At 43.0% G+C, this 20,831-nt stretch overlaps 1 protein-coding gene across 1 annotated transcript; it reads right to left on the bottom strand.

Annotated features, from left to right (window-relative positions):
* Positions 1 to 2,865: 2,865 nt before the first annotated feature.
* zranb1b (zinc finger, RAN-binding domain containing 1b) lies at positions 2,866 to 20,404 on the bottom strand. Its single transcript, XM_070977548.1, has 10 exons — positions 20,003 to 20,404; positions 17,772 to 18,838; positions 13,251 to 13,438; positions 11,767 to 11,920; positions 10,775 to 10,846; positions 8,947 to 9,145; positions 7,639 to 7,759; positions 7,110 to 7,239; positions 4,966 to 5,195; positions 2,866 to 4,806 (listed from the first exon to the last, which is right to left on the bottom strand). The coding sequence occupies exons 2-10, from the start codon at positions 18,742 to 18,744 to the stop codon at positions 4,588 to 4,590; spliced, it is 2,286 nt and encodes a 761-aa protein (XP_070833649.1). The 5' UTR covers positions 18,745 to 18,838; positions 20,003 to 20,404; the 3' UTR covers positions 2,866 to 4,587.
* Positions 20,405 to 20,831: the final 427 nt, after the last annotated feature.

Below are 20,831 nucleotides of genomic sequence, written 5' to 3' on the forward strand. Positions count from 1 at the left end.
CATAGTCAAGCTGCAGAGTGCTGAATAAGCTTTAGTCTATCGGTGGTTTTTCTTCTGGAGGTCAGTGCCCGGGGCTGACCCGACACACACATACTACTACTACTACTACTACTACTACTACTACTACTACTACTACTACTACTAATAATAATAATAATAATAATAATAAGACCTGGGATCTAAACCGACACACACACACACACACACACACACACACACACACACACACACACACACACACACACACACACACAATATAATAATAATAATAATAATAATAATAATAATAATAATGATAATAATAATAATAATAATAATAACCTGGGCTGGATAAATACCCCGGATCCGACCCGGGACATCCCGGTCCGACCCGGAACTTACCCGGGACCGACCCGGAATTTTCCCGGGTAAGTTCCGTGTCGGTTCTGGCAATTTCCCGGGAAAATTCCGGGTCGGTCCCGGCAATGTCCCGCAATATTTCCGGGTCGGTCCCGGGTAAGTTCGGGGACATTGCCGGGAACAGACCCGGGATCCGACCCGACACACACACACACACACACACACACACACACACACACACACACACACACACACACTAATAATAATAATGACAACCCGGGCCGGAATCAGACCCGGGACACACACTAAAAATATTATTAATAATGACAAACCGGCCAGGATCTGACCCGGGACACACACTCTGATAATGATAACAGTTACAGGAAGTCAGTGCAGTAAATAGCGCGTTAGAGCAGCGGTCCCCAACCACCAGGGCCATTTGGTACCGGGCCGCACAGAGAGACTGAACAAAAAATATGATATTGGTCATCAGTGTCTGAAACAAGTTTTATTTTGAACATAAGGTGCATCCGCCTATGCCTCTGTACACATGTCAAAAAGCTCGTCTCGGTGACGTGATACGGTAGTAAAAAATTGAGCCCACAAGCCAGCAAAAATTAGTAAAAACAAGCAAGCAAACAAACAAACAAACGTTTATTCGGAAAGGGGGGAAAGCTCAAATGATGAGACAGAAGAAGAAGAGTTTACAACTTCCAAGAAAAAGAAAGCTGGATTTAAGAGACAATATCAGCAGTCCTACTGAAAATACGGGTTTATCGCTTCAGGTGATTCTCACGCTCGAAGACCGCTCTGGGTGATATGTGGCAACAGGCTCGCAAATGAGGCAATGAAGCCTTCTCGTTGAAGAGAAACAAGCGCAGGGCTCCCACTAATTACAACAACTACATTTACGCTAATAGCGAGTTGTATTTTTAATAATCTGTGTTTTATTCGTTTAATGCCGGTGTGGCAAAATATTTCTTTACGTGAAACCGGACCGTGGCACAAAAAAGTTTGGGGACCGCTGGTTTAACGTTTAACAGGTTGACTGTGGAACGGCGCGATGTTAGCGGTTGCTCGGGGGCTGCCCGTGCTCTTGGCTGTTTTGTTTACTTCCGTTGTAGGATGGGGACTGTAATGTCCTTTCCACATTACGACTTTTTTTTCCCTCGTAAAATTACCACTTTATTCTTTTAAAATTACGAGTTTATTCTAATAATATTATGACCCTTTTCTCTTTTTCCATAGTTGTACGACTTTATTCTCGAAGTGTCAAAAAAATGTTTTCTGCTCTATGTGGCCATAAAAGTCCCTTGTAGCTTTTAGTGCCAAACAAACTGACAAAGTCCAGTTGCGATCGATTGAATGCCCTGAAGCTTTAGTTCCAAAGCACTAAAAACTCGACGTACACTACCTGCTCTGCACAAGAGAGTTAGCTACTAGCTGGTGAACACAACGGAGTATTTAGCCTAAAAAGCTAGATTTCCATCAGAAGTAAGTGGGGACCAAAAGCAGAACTAAAGGAGAGTGAATATTGGATCAAGTGGATATAAAACCACTCATAATTAATGCTAACGTTGCTCCATAACTGCTGGTTGCGCACATTTGCTAAAAAGATGTCAGATGTACTTTATAGCTTGTTTCTGCTGTCCCCAAGTGGCCAACATCAGTTGTTACAGGTAACATATGTGTTGCAGTTGAACATTTGAAGTTTGTTCTGCTGTGAAGCATCCGTAACTGGTGTGTAAGCAGTCAACTAACACTTTAGAGTATTGTAATTTATGTCATTATTTTATCCAGTATAATTATTTGTTAATGAAGTATTTATTTATTTCTAAATACTTTGCCTTCATTCTCAGTGACAATTTAGCAAGCTGTGAAAGGAATCTAGCAGGTGGACCTTGAATTAGGAATTTCTTTTGTTTAGCTGGAACATTCAGTCAATTAATCAATTAGTCAATTATTCAAAGGCAATAGGCAACTATTTGGATGATTGATCAATCATTTCAGTCATTTCTTTCCAGCAAAAAACACAGAAACTTCACTGTTTCCAGTGGTGAATATTTTGTGGTCTTCTTAGTCATCTGTGATAGTAAACTTCAGGATGAACATGAATTTTCAGCACATTTATAAAGTTTTAAACAGTGTATAGTGTTTAATAACGGCTTGAGAGCGCGCTAAGGATTTCATGTGTGTATTCATATCAGAAAATATGATTATAGCTTTATATGTTGTTATCAATCATTGATTAACTCTTTAAAACCAGTTATGGATAGTTATAACTATTGACCATTTAATTATTAATGTTTTGCTAAGTGTTTGTAACTTCATGACCTTCAGCTGCCCTCATTGTACTAAAACATGTCGCCACTAGAGGGTGCAACAGACACGTGCTGCATCAGAGTCATATTTAAAGACAAATCTGGTGACAGGTTTTGTGTTTCTAATCAGGAAAAACGTGCACAATCACAGTATTAACTGGGACATCAAGTAACAGAATAACTAAGAATATCAGACAGGAAACAGTTAAGTTGGACATTCAAAAAGGTTTTCCTTTATTATTTTTTTTCCTTATTTTGCCTGTTCTTTGTGTTACACTCTGTATAGTGAAGTCAGGCCTAAATCCACAAACCATCATAGTCACAACTGCAACTATTGCATAAATACAAAGCAACATACAGGTGATGCTCAAAAACGTGTATGACTTGAATGAAACACAAAAGAGGTTACAGTACGCAATGGCAAGGAAAAACAAAATGCAAACATTCACAGCAAAAAAAAGTAACGACGACAACTCGTGTTTTTTTTTTATCTTTTTTTTCTGTCAGCTTTGGTTTTAAATGTTGCAGTCTCTCACAACGACCTTAATCAAAAACTTAAGATGGTTTCACATAATGACAACAAACGGGCGTTACAGAGGTGGACTGACGTGTACCATGAGGGTGACCGTAACGACAAAGGCTATGAGGGAAAGAGGACAAAGAGGAAGTAGGAAACAACGATGAGACAAGAATGACTTCTGGGTTATGTCGACATTGAATGTGTCTCACTCCCACACCCGCCTTCCCTGCCCCAACCCCCCAAAAAAGCACCAGATTTTAGGCATCCAGATGAGGTACTAAATCGCACACAACGACGTTAAGTAAACTTTTCACCGGTGGTCATGATTGGTTCTTTCCTCACAGCAACAGTGTTTCTGTGCAACGTGTCTTCATCAAGACTGAGAGAATAATTAACAAAACCACAAAAAAGGAGAAAAAATATACAGAAAGCTCTTATTAGCTCAAATATGTTTCCAAACAATAAATATGTAGAGTAAGTTCAGAGACGAAAAACCACACACACACATACACACACACACACACACACACACACACACACACACACACACACACACACACACACACACACACACACACACACACACACACACACACACACACACACACACACACACACAACTTCAGTTCAATCAGTCTGAAAAAAGGTAAACCAAAGATCCAACATGAATGTTTGTGTGCTAATGAGTGTAGATTCGACTTGAAAAGGGAAAAATCTCCCTTTTCAAGAGCTTCATATATGACCTTAATTCAAGCAATGATACTGTATTTATATAGAAATGTTTTAATAAATGTGCAGTGCTTATTAATAAGGATTAAAGTCATTTATTATTACACAATCTCTGGTTGTCTAAAGATAACGATATTCATTGGCTTTGTCCCTGCCCATTCAAAAGCAAAATGCCAAAGAAGCCAACTCTTATACAACTGGAAAAAACATCAAAAAGATCAATTTGGAAGTGTGCTTTTGTCAGTGCCCACACTGAATGGATATAAAGTGTTGATTTGAGTCAATGCTGGTATATTTCCTTATACTCTTTTTTTTTTTTTAAACAACCACATGCATTTACATCTACGGATAAAGTTTCCTTTTTTCCTTTACATTTGAAAACCAAAACAAATCTAACGGTCATTTGCATTCGTAAACCTTTTCTCTCTCCCCGAATCTCCCAGTGTCACGTTTGTCCAAGTAAAGTGTTGAATGTGGTGTAAGTGTACATCCGAGTGCCTGCGTGTGCTAGAAGAGCAGCAGTGTCTTCTGTCAGAGGTGGAAGGTGGGTGGGGGGCTCCTGCTCCTCTCCTGAGGGCTTTCACAGTTTGTCCGCATCAGGAAAGGAAAACAAAAATGAAGAAAAACTGTAAGAGAGAGGAGGGGGAGACCCTCCGCCCTCCCCCCGCTTCAGTTTTGTCACTCATCGTCGTCGTCGTCCTCCTCCTCGCCGTCAGACAAAGAGGCGCAGGGGCGGATCTGCCGGTAGCCGTCCAGCCACTTCTCCACCATCTGGGTGACGAGCGGGTGGTTGCGGCGGCGGGAGCTTTTCTGAAGAGCCACCAGGACGCCGCCCTCCGTCACGCAGCAGTCCAACCACTCCCGCAGCAGCTTCTCCTGTTGCTCTTCATTACCCATCTGCAGGACAGGGAGAAACAAACATGGCCATGAGAGGGAGCCGTTCAGGATGTCCCTGTCTCTCAGAGCTGACACAGAGAGGACAAACCTCAAACACTGCGACTAAACGGGTTTCAAGCCCATAACAAGAAACATCAATCATAAGGTCGATTTCCTGACCTCCTGCGCTGAGAGGAAGTGAATGTGGAGCAGCTTCCTCTCGCTGTCAACCAGCGGCAGGAACGTGACCGTCACATCATCGTCTGTGTTGAGGTTGGCGCCCGCGCCGCGATTGTCGAAGCCGTCGTTCTCCATGGCCACCAGCGCTGAGAAGTGGCCCCGCGTGTAGCCCAGAGCGATGGGGCTCTTCCAGCAGAAACTCTGCTCCCACAAAAGGGGCAAGTACACACCTAAAGGGAGATGATAACATCAGTTCACAGCCAAAAGAAATTTCAAAATTTAATGCGTGTCCACGTCCTGAATCTGAAGTACCTCATCTTGGCTCATCCCTCTCAAAGCGGCAGAACTAATAGAAGCTTAATTACTGTTAATTACCACTTAGAAAACATTGTTTTAACATTTGTTCTGACCAGATTCAGAGATCTCTCCTTGGACTTCAGAGGTTTTGGTGCTTTTACAGTTGTCAAAGAGAACAAAAAACAACTTTAGCTTTGCTCGTAATGAAACAAAATATTACTCATTTTGAGGACAGCATCATTAACTGCTCGAGGCTTTTTGGATGCTTTGTTCAAGGGAGAAAGGTGTCAATGTTCCTGGTTTTGGGGAACGAACTTAATATACTTTCCTATACTTCATCTAAGTATTTTTGTTTTTCCACAAGTGTATGACATTGGCAGGAAAAATAAATGTCTTGAAAATAAAAATTTATTTGAGGGAAACATAAGAGAAAAACATGCTCATTAGGTTAATTGATGACTCTAAATTGCCTGTAGGTGTGAGTGTGAGTGTGAATGTTTGTCTGTCTTTGCATGTGGCCCTGCAATCGGCTGGTGACCGGTTCAGGGTGTACCCCGCCTCTCGCCCATTGTAACTGGGATAGGCTCCAGCCCCCCGCAACCCCGAAAGGGATAGGCGGTATAGATAATGGATGGATGGATGGAAACATAAGAGAGTAAGAAATGTCCACAGATGGAACACGTCTTCATATCCTTAACGCAAAAGAATAAAAGTATTACTTGCAAAATGTGTATTATAGTATTACTGTGCAGCAAAATGGCCCCTGACAGTTACATTACAGGATTGTGTACATGTACAAGCATTTTGTAGCTGATCTAGAAGGAGCTGCTTTTAACTATTTTATATAATGTTGTAAAGTTTAATCAGTATCAATTTATCATATTTTACAAACTGTTCATGTGTGTAACTAGAACAGAGCAAAGAGATTCTCAAATAAAGCACAAAGTGTACTTCAGTACAGTAAATGTGTTGAGTTATGTTCCACCCCTGGACATTTCCCAGCACACTGTCAGACTTCACTACACAATGAGACACTGGTGGTCACACAGAAACAATGCAGAAAACCATGCAGACAATATTCGTGTCTCATGTTCCAGAACACACAAAGCGGCTCTCACACCTCATGAATACCTCTGTAACTGACACCAGCCTCCGTTCAGCTCCTCTCCTCTCCCAGTAACCGCTGTGTTTTTACTGGGTTCACTTGGTCACCGCTTTAAACTGAGCTCCCCTCCCTTCCCTTCCCTATAAGCAGCCATATGCACGCCTCCCCCTGTGTGTTTTACATTTGCTCCTGGCGACGGTAAATCACGGATCCATCAGGCAGACTTTACCACAAGCGTTCGGCCATTACAGAGCACTTTCATCATCGCCTGTGCAGCATCGCTCAGCAGGCAAACCGAAGCCAGGCGGTTTTTACTGCTGGCCATAAACGTAGACCCCACTCTCCACACTCGCAGGATTGTTTGACTCTGGGATCTGATGGTTTACATATGTTCAGATATATCTGTGTGTGTGTGTCAGACACTTCCCAGCATCACCGTACACTTCTAAATGTGCTCCTATGACAGGCGGGGGTGTTTTTGTTATGTTGTTTATGGTATTTTGAGTCACACAGTACTAAAATACCCCTTAAATGAAAGACACCAGACTGATACATGTTGTAAATAGCAATTACTGACAGAGCAGAGGGGCAGTTATGTCAGCTATGTCAGCTATGCAGACTACATGTAGGCTGGAGCTATTTCACAATGGAAGTCTAGTCCTTGTGCGCCCACTGGAATGGAGCTGCACTCTACATTTTAGGATATTTGGCCAAAACGTGCAAATGACAACGAACTGCTCACCTTGAAAACGGGTGTACCCGAGTGTTTCGCCACGGAAACTTTTGTAGTACTTCACTCCATAGACAATAATGGGCCTACGAAGTATGTGTGCAAGGACAAAAATGTGGGTCTGCTCCAAGCTGGATCCTGGCTGTAAAAGAAAAACAACAGACGAAGGGAAAGAGGAGTCAGGAAGGCGAGGCCAGTGAAACTACAAAGCCGAGATTCTTCAATACTCTACATTCCACCTGCAGAGTTATCCCAGCATACTCCAAGTGCTAAAACATAAAACACAGAATTACTGCGCGTTCACACCCACATCTAATACCAATCCGCCCAAATACTTTGTCTATGAGGTCACGCAGAGCAGTGAGAAGTGCTGATGACAGACAGGATGCACTTTCAGGGGGCATTACAGATTAAGTAAACTGCTGTAAGAGCAGTAAAGCTTCTTGCATAATTCATACATCATTAGTGTGTCACATTCTAAGCACATCGAGGGCCCGCCCTCCATGTTAATGTGTGCAAATGCTTTTTTTGTGGCATGTACCTGACTAGCCAGGGAGAGGATGAAAGCCCAGTCTTCCTGCCACTGCTCCTCTCGGAGTGAAAAGTGCAGGCCGAAGCTCTGCGAGTACCACGACTCCCACTCCTTCCAGCGCGTGTAAAACCTGCAGATCGCGCGCACACGCACGCACGCACGCACGCACGCACGCACGCACGCACGCACGCACGCACGCACGCACGCACGCACACACGCACACACGCACACACACACACACACACACACACACACACACACACACACACACAGTATGACATTCTTTGACCTCTATGTGCATTCCTCCATCTCTGTTGTGGTTTAGGTTGGGTGGCAATTATGCATTATATCTAAATAGTAATTTTCTCACTGAAAAACCCACAGTTTCTTAGAAATAGACATGAGTCACACTGGGCTGTTATGTCCATGTGCAGTCTCATGCCTTAAATTGTTTCAGGAATCTCAACTTTACACCTGAGACAGACTTTATTAATCTCCTGTAAAATGCATCTTTTCAAACTGGTTTACAGCCCTAAGCCTCTCATTTTCAGATCAAAGTCTCTGTATGAGCTGACAATCCAAACTTTGGATTCTGAGTATATATTCCAACCTCTAAACCAGTGATTGGAAACTGGCACCCCATAATAATGAATTCAGAAAATGCCTGCATTCAATAGTACTCAATACTGGAAGAAGCAGTCCGTCCTGAGAGCGACTGTCGGGTAGCTTGCCAACCCCTGGCAAAGTTCACCCATTCTACATAATTAGATTAGTCTCCAACTCCATCCTCTTTGTTCCGTGGACCCGCCATCAAACCACTTGGCTCCCAGGCCCCCCAGTCCCTCGAGCCAACAGCAGTGGACCAGCAGGACTACAGGAAAGCCAGTCTCCAAGTGAGTATTTTTGGTTGCCTCCTGAGATCCCGAAGAGGAGTTTTATTTGTCGAGATAAGGACTCTTTATTGGTAGTTGAACTGTGGGTTTTGCACTGAGAACTGAATGCCTGCAGGGTGTAAGCATTTTTGTGTAAAAGTCGGCTAAATGCTTTAAGGACAAATAGACACATGAATGTTTTTCAATTGGAACCTAATATTGCAATGGTCAATAATTTGTAAAACACACATTAAACGTATATAAAAATGCAGCTTATTTGGCCAGTTGACCAAATGTAAATGTGGTGCATTATGCAATTCGGCCTGCTGAAACAGTTTGAATATGCCTGAGACTACATGCAAATGAGCATGCCATGCTGCTCACAGGCTGTGTTTTAAAGAACTATCACGCGCTGTAATCTGTACTCCCAGTCTGCAGTCCTTACCAGTGAGAACAGTCGTGCAGGCTGTCGTGGAGGGTCTTGCGAAGCACCGAGTCCTTGTCGTAGATGCCCCACGTGGCCTGCAGCACGGAGTCGAGGAGACAGTCCCCGGCTGTGCGGTTCCACAGGGCGTACAGTCGACTGTCCAGCCTCGTGCCGAGCTCCAGGGACCAGTTGATGATCGGAGACTCCTCTTCGAGTTCTGAACAAGAGGGGAGGAACAAAAGGTTGACTGCTGTATCTCTGCAAAACCATGCAGTGGTGCAGTGAACACACTGTGCTAAGTAATGCAACAGTGTGGGGGGGTTGAGAGTTGTTTAGAGGCCACGGTGTTGCAAGATAGGTGATGGCATTTGAAAAGACTGCTTGGGAGAACGTTAATGACCACTCACACCTGTCAGAATAGATTTGACATACCAATGTCAAAACCAAATGACAGCCAGAAGTCAGGTTTCAGCAGGAAACCAGATAAAATATACAGGATACAGACACGTCTTGCTGTATGTGCTAATTTTTATGGCAGAAGCATGTTGCGAAGTGCGGGAAAAATCATTCAATTTACTTTTAAAAATGTCACTTAAAATGCTGCTGTGCCTTGTGAAGCTCAGTCTCTTTTAGCTGAACTGATGCTTGCAGCAGAACAGACAGAACACTGTCTAATTTTGTCTCCTACAACTACGTAACTGGCCAATCACAGCCCAGCATGAAACAAGAAAGCATGTTGTTTATAAAATTCAAGTGGACGTCTGTGACGGATGAATGCTTTGAAGTCGACTGACTGTTGAGTTTAACTGAGTGTACATCATCAGTTATCAGATTTTTACCCTCTATCATATTTAAATGTATTTACATTCACGCGTTAACAGAAACCTTTTAATGATATGATGAAACAACTTTAATAGACTTAATGGGGGGTTGGAGCATGTGGACTGGCAATGCAGTGAGACAAATGGCTCTGCAGTGGTAGAGCACACAGTCTTGTATTATTCTGACCACATGTTTGAAATTTACAAATGACATGAAACTAGATCAATATGGTTTTTGTTTCGCTGAAATCAATGTATTGAATTATTGTGAATACAACTGCACACAATGCAAAGCAATGATCTTTCCTTTCATTACACTACATTACTGCCATGATACACTCCATGTCCTGTTTTTTGCCTTACAAAGGCACACACGATGAAATTTGGTGAAGGGCGGAGTAATCAGGTTTTAAGCAGTCTTAACGAGAAAGGAGACAAAGTTTTCGGTTCCAAAACTTGTTATTTAAGTAAAAGCAAACAGAGCCGGAAAGGACTCTGAAGGTGAAATAAGGGTTTCTGCCTCTCTGTGAGCCTACACTACAGTGCTTAACATTTGACACACAAATAAGCAGGACGCCAAAGAAAGAGAGTGTTTGCAGAAGAGCGATGGCTTTCAAATGTGTTTATATTTCTGTGTGCGTGTGTGGGCTGAGAGGAAGTACAATCATTCAATGGGGATCAGAGAAATCCCTAAAACTCAATTAGGCTGATTAGGAGAGATGCAACTGGTACACACGATAAAGACAGAGTGCCTGGCAGAGAGACAAGCAAGCGGGCAAAACACTGAGTTGGCAAGAGGGAAAATACAAGTAATATAACACTGCCAGTATTCGGCAGCCTTCCCGTTATAGTATACAGTTTGTGAGGGGGCTCCCTCTGTTTGCCAAGCCACCAGACCATCGTTCTCATCTTGGATCTGGCTTCGCTCTCCCTCTCTCAAAGCAACTGCATCTATATGTAAGCACAGCATGTGACAGGCGTTCCTGGAACACAAAGTCATGAAGCTGACAGAGTAAATATTTCACCTTTTTGGACGTCTCGATCCAGAACCTCATCAAACAGTTTTTCCTGAACTGCGGGAGGCAAATCCTCGATGTCTGAAACAAGAAAACAAAAAGAAGAAAACTGAATGTCAGAAATTAAAAAAGGGATTCTTAGAGGAGACACAGGTTGCAGTCTCAGTTTTAATCACATTTTATTCCATGAATGCATTAATCTCAACTTAAACTGGCTGAGTACTTATACTGGCTATAACCAAAAAGGACAACTAGAAAATCTTTCACTCGTGGCTCATTTCAACTCAAGCCATCATGTTTTGTTCTATCCATAACAGCTACTGGCTTTCACTGCATGCTCGGAGCTCTTGTCAACACAGTGGCTTATTCTTCAGCTAAAATAAATGAATGCATTGACTTTGTGGAACTGAACAGAATGGCTTTCTATAGTGGCCAGGAGCCAAGTTCTGCATTGTCCTGAAAACAGTGCATAACAAAAATCCTTAGCTTAGCTACCAGCAACAAACTGAACCATAATAGCCATTTCACACAATGAAATTCAACACAATTAGCATCGAATGCATGCAGTTTTACAGAAGCATTGGAAAAAATGCTAAATATAGCTTGTACAAGAGACATCCATCGTTGGCGGGCTGGTATACTCAGTATGCAAGAACAATACTCAAACAGTGAGCCAGAGGTAGCCTCCGTCTTCTGGCAGTTGGAGACAGACAACCGTAGCATTATGTCCCTCCAGCATCCAAACAACAAGCAATTTCATATGCCACAAGTAAACAAAACAAGCATTCTATCACATGCTTGGAAAGCCAGAGGGGATGGCTGGACTGGGTTTCTTCAGCTACACAGTTTTAAGTTCCCTTTACACAAAACACAGACAGTGCACTTTGATAGCTACTGGAATTCATGTTGTGATATGAATGTCATGAATTTTGTATTTGCTGCTTATGTCCACCCTAGAGCCCATGTTTTTGGTCATATTTGTTTGTTGATGAGGTGCTAACCTGCTGGCAGGGTGAAGGTCACCAAGTCAGTGAGGAAATAGCAGGTGAAGTCTCCCTTGCGCTGGTGAAGAGAGGCCGCCACCTCACGGCGGATCTGCTCCGTCAGCTCAGGACACACCATGGCTGGAATACACTTGGCTGCCTGTTGGGACACCTGCGGAGAGGAGAGGATAAAGGGAAGGAAGCAAAATCTAAATATACAGACAGACAGTCTATGAGACAGGGGCTGAGAATAAAAAAAATCCCTTTCAACTGTGACTGCTTTCTGGTGGAAAACTTTTGTTTGTTTTGTCTCAGGCTAGTGATGACTGCTGAATATGAATTTTGCACATATACAGCAAGAACAACACCACTCTAAGTAAAATAATTTCAGAATAGTTGGAGTCTGAATACAAAAGCCATTACTTTCTGTGTGTTTACATTGGCGACTCTGTGATCTGAGCTAATTTTACTTTCACTAATCTAATCTGCAGTAAATTGCCTCGAGGACAAGTGGAGGAAAATAAATGTTTTTGTGTTCGTTCAAGCTCGTCAGCTTTGAAGCCTTTTTGAGGCATGATCCAGCGGTTACTCGCTGACCCCCTCTGAAAAGAAACTGGGACAGCGACAGAGTGTGGGAGGAGAGGTGTGTGTACAGATAATCTGGGATCACAGTGCTGACGGCAAGCGAGCTGAAATCAACCCTAGCACATGCACGCTGCAGACACAAACATAGTCACAAAGAAAACAACACGGCAGATATAAAAATGAGTAACAATATAAAATAATTAAATACAGGAATGGTTATCGCATTGGAGACCAGGAGGTGAAATTATTATATGCTCTGTGGCTCATTTTAAATCTGACCTCCTGCGAGCAGAGAGAGAGAGGAGTGTGAGGCTGTGTCAGGCTCTTTCCTCTCTACAAACCCTTTGCTCTTGTGATTCCTCCTGGCTGCTCTCATTGGATGTTGAGATTAAAGAGACTTAGAGCAAAAGCTGCATCATCTCTGTGAAAGTAATTTCCACCAGAGACTCCTCCAGTTTTCATATTCTTAAATAAAAATTACTACGATTTCTGCTGCTCGGAGATCAGGTCAGCCAGTTTTACGTTTTTCCCTCTAAAACAAAAATGGATTTTGCTTTGTCTGAAGCTTGCTGCATGTTTAGCCTCATCTAAATTACGTCCTCCAGTAAAGCTTATAATTATCCTGCATTATCTTTCAAATTTTGTTGATCCTCTTATTTAATACAGGTGGTGTGGGAGCATGAGAGACAAATTTGAATGATGTAACATGGCTAATGACTGGGGAAAGGCTTAAAATTTGCATTTGCTGCACAAAATGATCCGCACTGATCTATGATCTTCCATGATCTCATATGTTTGAAGTGGCAAAGTCTAGTGTGTGGTCACAGTGTAAACAAAATTAGATATACCGCCATCAGCCGATACCTGGGACAGATGATTCCTGAAAGAGCAACCATCTGTTGGTTGTCTGCACTGACCTCTGTTAGTAACACTGCCAGCATGTCCTGTCTCTGGAAGCGGATGGCGAGGTGAACCAGCGTGAAACCGTCATCAAACGCTGAAGGCCGATTTAATAAGCGCACCTCGTCTGATGTTAGCTGCCGCGCGATGTCACCTCCCGATGACTTGTAGGCCTCCACGGCTGCTAGGTCACCTTCCACAACACCTTTCAGACAAAGAGAGAGAAGGAAAAAGGTCACATTAATAAATAGTCCATGTAGACACTGTTTATAAGTGTAGACTTTAAACAGATGACATTTACCACAGTAGAGGAAATTAAGCAGTGTACACTTTGCACAAAAAGACCATTTTGTATTTAATCAGAATTCACCAAGGTCTAATTTTTTTTGAAAACACTACTTTTAATGGAGACAGTTTATATATATATATATATATATATATATATATATATATATATATATATAATTTTATCTTTTTTTATGAAAGGATCTGAGAAGTAAAATGGGAGTTTATTAGTTCACTTTTTGTTTCCATTATGCAGATGAAAAGACAAATCAGATCATGTGAACATGTTGATTGCCGTGGTTAAAATGAATCACATCATGACTGTGCATAATGCATCCAAAAAGGACTTATCTCCAGAGCAACCTAGTGAAGAGTACATTCTGTGCCCAACCAAGGAGTGTAAAACACTACACATCCGAATGTGTTTCATCTCTGTCACAGCTTTAACAGCTCCGAGACTTTGCTGACTTTGAAGTCAAGGGGAAAAGACAATAGGGGGGCACTGTAATCTGTCAGTTATTTTTCCCCCCTTCTTAATCCTCAGTCTTAGATCTTAGCATGAGGCTTGTAGGGTTGTTTGATCGGACAGATGCAGGTCTTTGCTTGTCTTTTCTTTTTTGGCACAAAGTGCAAATATTACTATCTGACAGAAATAATTCATGTCAACCACCAGCACGCAAACTAAATTACTGGCCTGTTCACCAACAGAACTACTGCTTTGGAGTTCTTGCGCTAAGTAAGTTACCGTTATAGTGATTCATCAGTAAAACCTTGCCTTTGTACACACACTGACTACCTGGATGTTCACTACTTGTTATTGTTCATGTCTTCAGACACATCTGATACTCAGGCCTAAACCATATTTAGTCTATTCTTTTGATCTAGTCAGGAGTGAAATAAGGATATCTGGTGTGCATGCAGTATTTGCACAATGGTGAACAAGAGAGACTGGAAGATGGGGATATTTTTAGTCCAACTCCTAAACAAAAGTAATAGCACAAACACTGATAAAAGTCAGCTAAGAATGAAATGTGGATGGCTGTGTGATCAGCTTAACACAAGAAAAGTTTTCTGTTCTAGGCAAGCCTCTGTTAATATGATCAAAGCAGCAGCACAGTGAAGTAAAGTTATTTGCTGGTGAAAGAAAATAAACTATTTAGACAAGTGTATTATGACAGAATACAATAAAATCAAACCTCAAAGAGTAAAGTAATTCCAATGTTGCACAGCTGCACAAAATGTCTCTTTCCATTTCTAGCATACACAGTAAATGCCCATATAGTATTCTCTCGTACGTTTGACAGCATTAAACACGTTGAGCTTTTGTTCTCACGTCAAAGGACCACACACAATGCCCAGCTGCATAATCTGTGTGTGAGTGAGAGCGAGAGAGACATGGAGTGGGTGGAAGGACTCGCTGTGCCATGTGGAGCTGGCTAACACTGTGAGAGATGAGGAGAGAAACTACACAAAAGCAGCACAGTGTGATAGAGAGGGATCGCAACCACTTTCCACAAAACACTCCATTAGTGTGGGCGTGCCTGTAGCCCTGCAGTCAGTACTGTACCCACAGATCCTTTAGAGCACACAAAAGGTGCAAAAACGCAAAGAGGCGTACACAACAGACTGATGAGACAGAATGGATGAGGCTAAGTGATGCTGGTCTTTTTCCTCCACACAGTGCATGTTCTTTTCTTTCAATAATGTGGATAATGGTCATCTCTATCAAAGGAAAACGAACAACAGCCCTCAGACGAACATTGGCACTTTAAAGTCTATTTGTAATTGGTACGTTTGGGAAGTACAACATAATTTTCTTTGCTGCTCCATATGTATATTCTGGCAGGAGTAACACTAAGCATGTGCACCAATTAGGATTTAAAATTGACCAACAGAAATGAGGTAAACCACAAAGATTACTATGCCTTTCTCACAACAAACTCTCCTTCCTCTGCCTTCTGATTTTTTTTACCAGACTGCAAAAGTGAGCTTTTCACCAAGTCATTTGACCTTTAGTTTCTTAAAAAAAAAAAGAAAAGAAAAGCTAAGTAATGTCCTCATATGGTGAAATTATTTCACAAGTTTCCAAATCATTTTGGTTCTAAAGTACAGACTGTACCTAATTTGTGCATCGCTTTGGACAAAATTGTCCATCAAATGACTGAATATACTTTTTTTTTTTTTCCCCTCAGGAGAAGTTTCTTTATGAAAGGGTAGCAATCACTCCTCTGCACTGGAGACAAGTGAAATGATCTCAGCACAGTGGTGCAATTGTTTCACAAATCAAGTATGGAGGGATGAATCTGACACGTTATTAGTTGTGAAGATGGACGTCATATGTACTGAACGCAGTCCCAACTCGTATTTTATCAGCTTTCACAGCTGATAAAATATGAATATAATAGACTGGTGCCATGCATCAATAAAGCTTTTCCTCCACCTGTGTAACCACATATGTAAGAAAGGCATAGGAGTTGGTCTTGGGTCATCAACACTGCAGGGCGAAGGTCACTGCTGTTTCCCGAGAATTCTGAATTCTGTTGCATGGGTCGTGCTATTTTTAGCGCAGCGGGTCCCTTTGGAAGCAAGAGCATCCATCCGAACTTCAAGGCCACTGTTAACAGACAACGATGTCTACATGTTGGTGGCAGGGAAACCTCCCTCGCAACACGGGACACACTCACACGCCTCTCCTCAACACAGCTGGGCTATGAACCCCTCTATGTCCTGAGAGACAGCAGCTGGGTCACACCTCTTCACTCACTCACTATATCCTCCATACTTAGAACTAGGTAGCTTGCTTTACAAATGCGTTATCAAATACTTGTGAATCATCATCATCTTGTGTCATGGCTGACAGATGTGGCGAGCCATTAGTGTAGCTTGCATCTCTGTCGTCTCAGAAACAAAAGGCAAAACATGACATCAGTTACTAAATAGGCAACATTTTTAAGAATAGATTAATTGTTAATTGTAATTTTTCAAGCAAAATTGCTAAACATTTTCTGGTTCCAGCTCCTGAAATGTGAATATTTGCTGCTTGGTTTTCTCAGACAGCAAACTGAGTATTTGTGGGTTTTGGACTGCTTGTCAGACTAAACAAACAACATGCATATGTCTACGTATGCTCTGGGAAAATGCAATAGGCATTTTTCTCAAGACCAAATGATTAATCACTTAATTGAGGAAACAATAGGGGGATACTGCACCAGAAAATAATCGTCAGCGGCAGACCTTAAAATTTTAAGTACATGTAATGAATTTGGTGGCAAACAGGGAGTGATTCTGGACTCAGTTTGGATTTCATTTCCTTCAAGGCACAATGGAGAAGGGACATTTCTGATTAGATAAGGAGAGCTACCACTTGAATATGCTAGAAGAAATCACACCCACTCACATCAGACGCTCTGACCAGACGAGACTTAGTCCCCAGGGGACAAGCCACATGGACATGAGGGAATTCACCATGTCACATGCAGTAAGAGACCGAGTGCAGGACCAGAAACAAACTAACCATAGTAATGTTTTTCTGACATTCAGAATGGATGATTCCTTTGCTTTAAGGAAAGTATGGAGCAGCATAAAAAAGCGTAAGACTATTAATCATTACAAGGGCTTCATTGGGATACCAAATACATGTGTGGCTGTCAAATTTGTGCTGTCAGCGTAACAGAGAAGAATTGTCTGTCAAAAACATAGGAAAAAACACTGGAGGTTGAGTGGGTGTGCTGAACAAACTCTACAGAGCGAAGGCAAAGAAAGAGTGAGATAGTGGTGCGATAGATGGGGGAAAAAAAGCAGTCACTAGTTGTGCTTAAAATGGTTGTCCTCCCTCCTACTCCACATTCACCAGTCTACAGTGTGGGTGGCCGGACACTTGCTGTTTGTGTAGAGAAGTTTTACACTAGCCGAATGCAGGGAATTTCTAAGTGCCAGCACCAGCAGGACGCAAATCAGAATCACCTCGACTTGGTTAGACAAAATGGACTGCAAGTAGGGCTGAACAATTCATGAAAACAATATCTAAGTCACTATATAGCCACATGCACTATCCAATTCATAGGAGCTGCAATTTTTTTATCATCACTCAGCCCTAACTGCAACCAATTACCTTGCAGATGGTAAAACCATATTAATTGTTCACACAAATTCTGGGAAATCCCATCTCTTAATTGACCTGTCTTACCTCATTCAGTTGAGTCACCTCATAACAAGTTGAATATTAAGTAAAGTCACATATGCTTTAAACTCACCAACACAGGCATTGAGGAACAGCCAATCAGTCCTTCTCATCCTGTTCTTAATCTGCTTCAGTTTTTTGAAATCCACCTCCAGCTCCTCTTTGCTCCCAATCCCAGCCCCGGATGCCAGTTCAATCCTCTGAAAGTCCATGTTCACCTCTGACTCCCGTTTTGAGGTCGGGGGTGACCTCCTCTGGCTACTGCTACAACCCCCCAGCACACCTACCACACTCCCAACTCCTTGCCCAACCACATGCCCAACAACACCCCTCCTGTTGTCTCTGTCCTGTTCATTAAGTTTTGAAGAAGGTTGTTGGCTCTCAGGCTCTGATGCCAGTTCGATGGGTTCAGCTAGCAGACTATTTGGCCTGGGGTGGTCGCAAACCACACACTTGAGTGCCTTGGCCCAGTTCTCGTAAGTGCAGGCAGTGCAGGTCCAGTGCTGTGCATGAGTGTTGAGCCTGTTACGGTCATTATATTCCTCACAAGGGTCTGTGGTGGTGGCCGGCGGAGCAGGGCGGCATCCAGAGCCTGAGGTCTGGGGTGATTCTGTGGGACTGTGTGGTTGCAGTGTATGATGTCCTTGATGGGTCGCATGTTGCCCATGCTGTTGTTGTTGAGCCTGTTGCCTCTGGCACAGGCACTGGGTGCAACGGATGGCCCGAGGCCAGTTCAGGTAGGTGCACATGTGGCATGACCACTTGCTACTAGTCTCAGGTACATCGGCAATGCGGACACGGGGTCGGGCACTGGAGTCTGGACAAATAAGTAAGCTGGAGCCCCCCTGGGATGGGCTGTTGCCGAGGCCTGCAGGGTCCCACTGGTGCAGACTGGCATCCAGAGAAGGGCTACTCTTGAAGGGCTCCTCAGTAATGATGGCACCCCTAGTGGGCCTCTGAGCGCGGCACATGGTGCACTTGATGGCTGATGGCCAGTTCTCGTATGTGCAGTATTCACAGGCCCACTTGGCAACCAGCTCGGTCATCGTCGCACCACCACAAAGGAAGGCTTCCTGCCGTTCAGAGGGGTTCTGAGCTCGCCAGATCCACTCTTGAGGAGATCACACAGCAAGCAGTGAACTAGAGTACAAAAAAAATACAGGGCATATTAGGCAAACACTTTGATGCTGTGCCAGATAAACACTGAACTTGACTACATAATTGAAAAAGGAAAACACTTCTAAAGACAAAATGGATTAACAATACACTTGAGAGAAATGTCTTTGCATTTAAAACAGGTAAAATAAGGTGCTTAACTTTCCAGGTTTTCAGTGGTAAATCTCTCCAATGCTTTATTACAGCCACCTGTGCCACTCTGTGGGGTCATTTACTGTCCAACGCTTACAAAAAAATCACGCAGATCAACAAAGCAAAGTGCCAGGATTGAAGATGGAGCTTGTTGCAACACTGAAGCTCCGCACTTCAACTAAAACCTCACTGGTTTTAAACACCTACAGTAAGTTATACAGTAAGTTACACACACCAGGCAAATGTGTCCTACAACCGAGCAGAGTAACAAGAGACAAGGACACATGAAACCAGACACCCGGCAGGGAGGCGCGTGACTGGTTAAGACACTGATGCACTGAAACTGAATTCGCCCCAAAGCCTGTTACCTATGAAACCGAATGATCCAAACCACATGTGCTCCTGCTACATTTCGGACATTATTTACGAGACAAAGGCTATCAAAATAAAGTTAACGTTACCTCCCTGTGGGAGCTCAGATTAAGAGTCGTTGTACGGTGTTTACACCACGCCTCCGAGTTTACCAACACATCGTGAGACATTCAACACATATGCGAGACACGACTCCTCAGAGCTGCATGTTGTTTTGGCAAAGTTAACAGGAGCCTTGGCCATGTTAAATAGCTAAGCTAATCGCGTTCAACCTGTTTAGTTGTGACTGAACGAACAATTAATACACTCGGGGATTAAGAAATACACAAGAGGAGTGAGTTTAACTCAAATGAGCAGTCGGGTAGCTAGTCATCTCTACATTTACAGCTATTAGTTAACTAATTAAGTAGATTCTAACGTAATACCGCGTCTTATCAGAGCCACAGGGCGTGCTAGCTGTTTGTTATTTTACATGACAACCAGGCTAACGTTACGTTCGCTCGTTCGGTTGCCAGCCAGGCTAGCTGCTAACACGACGGGATTATGTTTTGCTTCTCTGCCTGGAACCGTTTGAGAGGCCCGTATTAACTCTACAAGAAGGTCGACTAACGTTCAAAGCCTTACCTTTGCTTTGCTGTGTTTACACTCCAGTTTCCCACCGTAGCCAAAACAAATGGAGCTTCCCCAAGCTTTCCCCCCACCCCCCCAGTCCAGAGAAACCCACTCCAATCCGAACTCAGGCTTCTCTCACTTGGCCGACACTAACCGCATATTTACTTCTTCGGTGCGCCGTTTAGTTGGCAGTTGAAAGTCCATATATACCGCGGAGCGAGAACCCCCCCACCCCAGTCCCGTCCCTCGCCCGTCCGCTTTGACGCTTCAAATCATTTTTATCCTTTTCCCGATTCCCAAACACCAAGCTGCCGGGCTTTAATGGCGGAACGGTGAAAGGGAACGGAGCTTAAAAAAATACACTACGAGGTAAAGCAGAGCGCTCTGGGCCGTGTTACAGTTAGAGGCAGGATCAGGATTTACCACCTGAATCTGCCAAGAAAACTGATTGGTAGATTTTTGTGTATCCCTTGACATTGACCAATCAGATTCTACGTCTCTCATTCCAACTGTTAAAAGGCTCCGTGAAAGCATATCATCCCGAATGGCACAGTATTACCACCAGCTATTCCATTCAGAGATTAATTTTATTTTTTGTCGATGGACCCAGTTATTTACAGTAAAAATGTTTGTTTTTAATTCGCACATCGTAAATTGTTGCATCTCTGGCAAGGAGCCACGTGGTAACCCCTCAAAAAGGATAAGGGGATGATGTCATCGTAAAAATACTGCAGCAAGCAGTCTGCAGTAATGCATGACAGCTTGAGCAACAGCTCCCCACGCTGAATTGTTGACAGTGATGTACACACTCCGAAGCCGAAAATAAATCTGCACCGTGATT

Source organism: Chaetodon trifascialis, chromosome 13 (genome assembly GCF_039877785.1).
Source record: "Chaetodon trifascialis isolate fChaTrf1 chromosome 13, fChaTrf1.hap1, whole genome shotgun sequence".
NCBI classification, from domain to species: Eukaryota; Metazoa; Chordata; class Actinopteri; order Chaetodontiformes; family Chaetodontidae; genus Chaetodon; species Chaetodon trifascialis.

Bases quoted from the DNA above. Each gene is read 5' to 3' on its own strand.
- zranb1b (XM_070977548.1), bottom strand. From the start codon at position 18,744: ATGACCGAGCTGGTTGCCAAGTGGGCCTGTGAATACTGCACATACGAG. The intron at 13,439-17,771 runs GTGAGTTTAAAG...TTTGTCTGAAAG, and splicing joins GTTCCTCAATGCCTGTGTTG to GTGTTGTGGAAGGTGACCTA. The intron at 7,760-8,946 runs GTAAGGACTGCA...CGCGATCTGCAG, and splicing joins CTGCACGACTGTTCTCACTG to GTTTTACACGCGCTGGAAGG.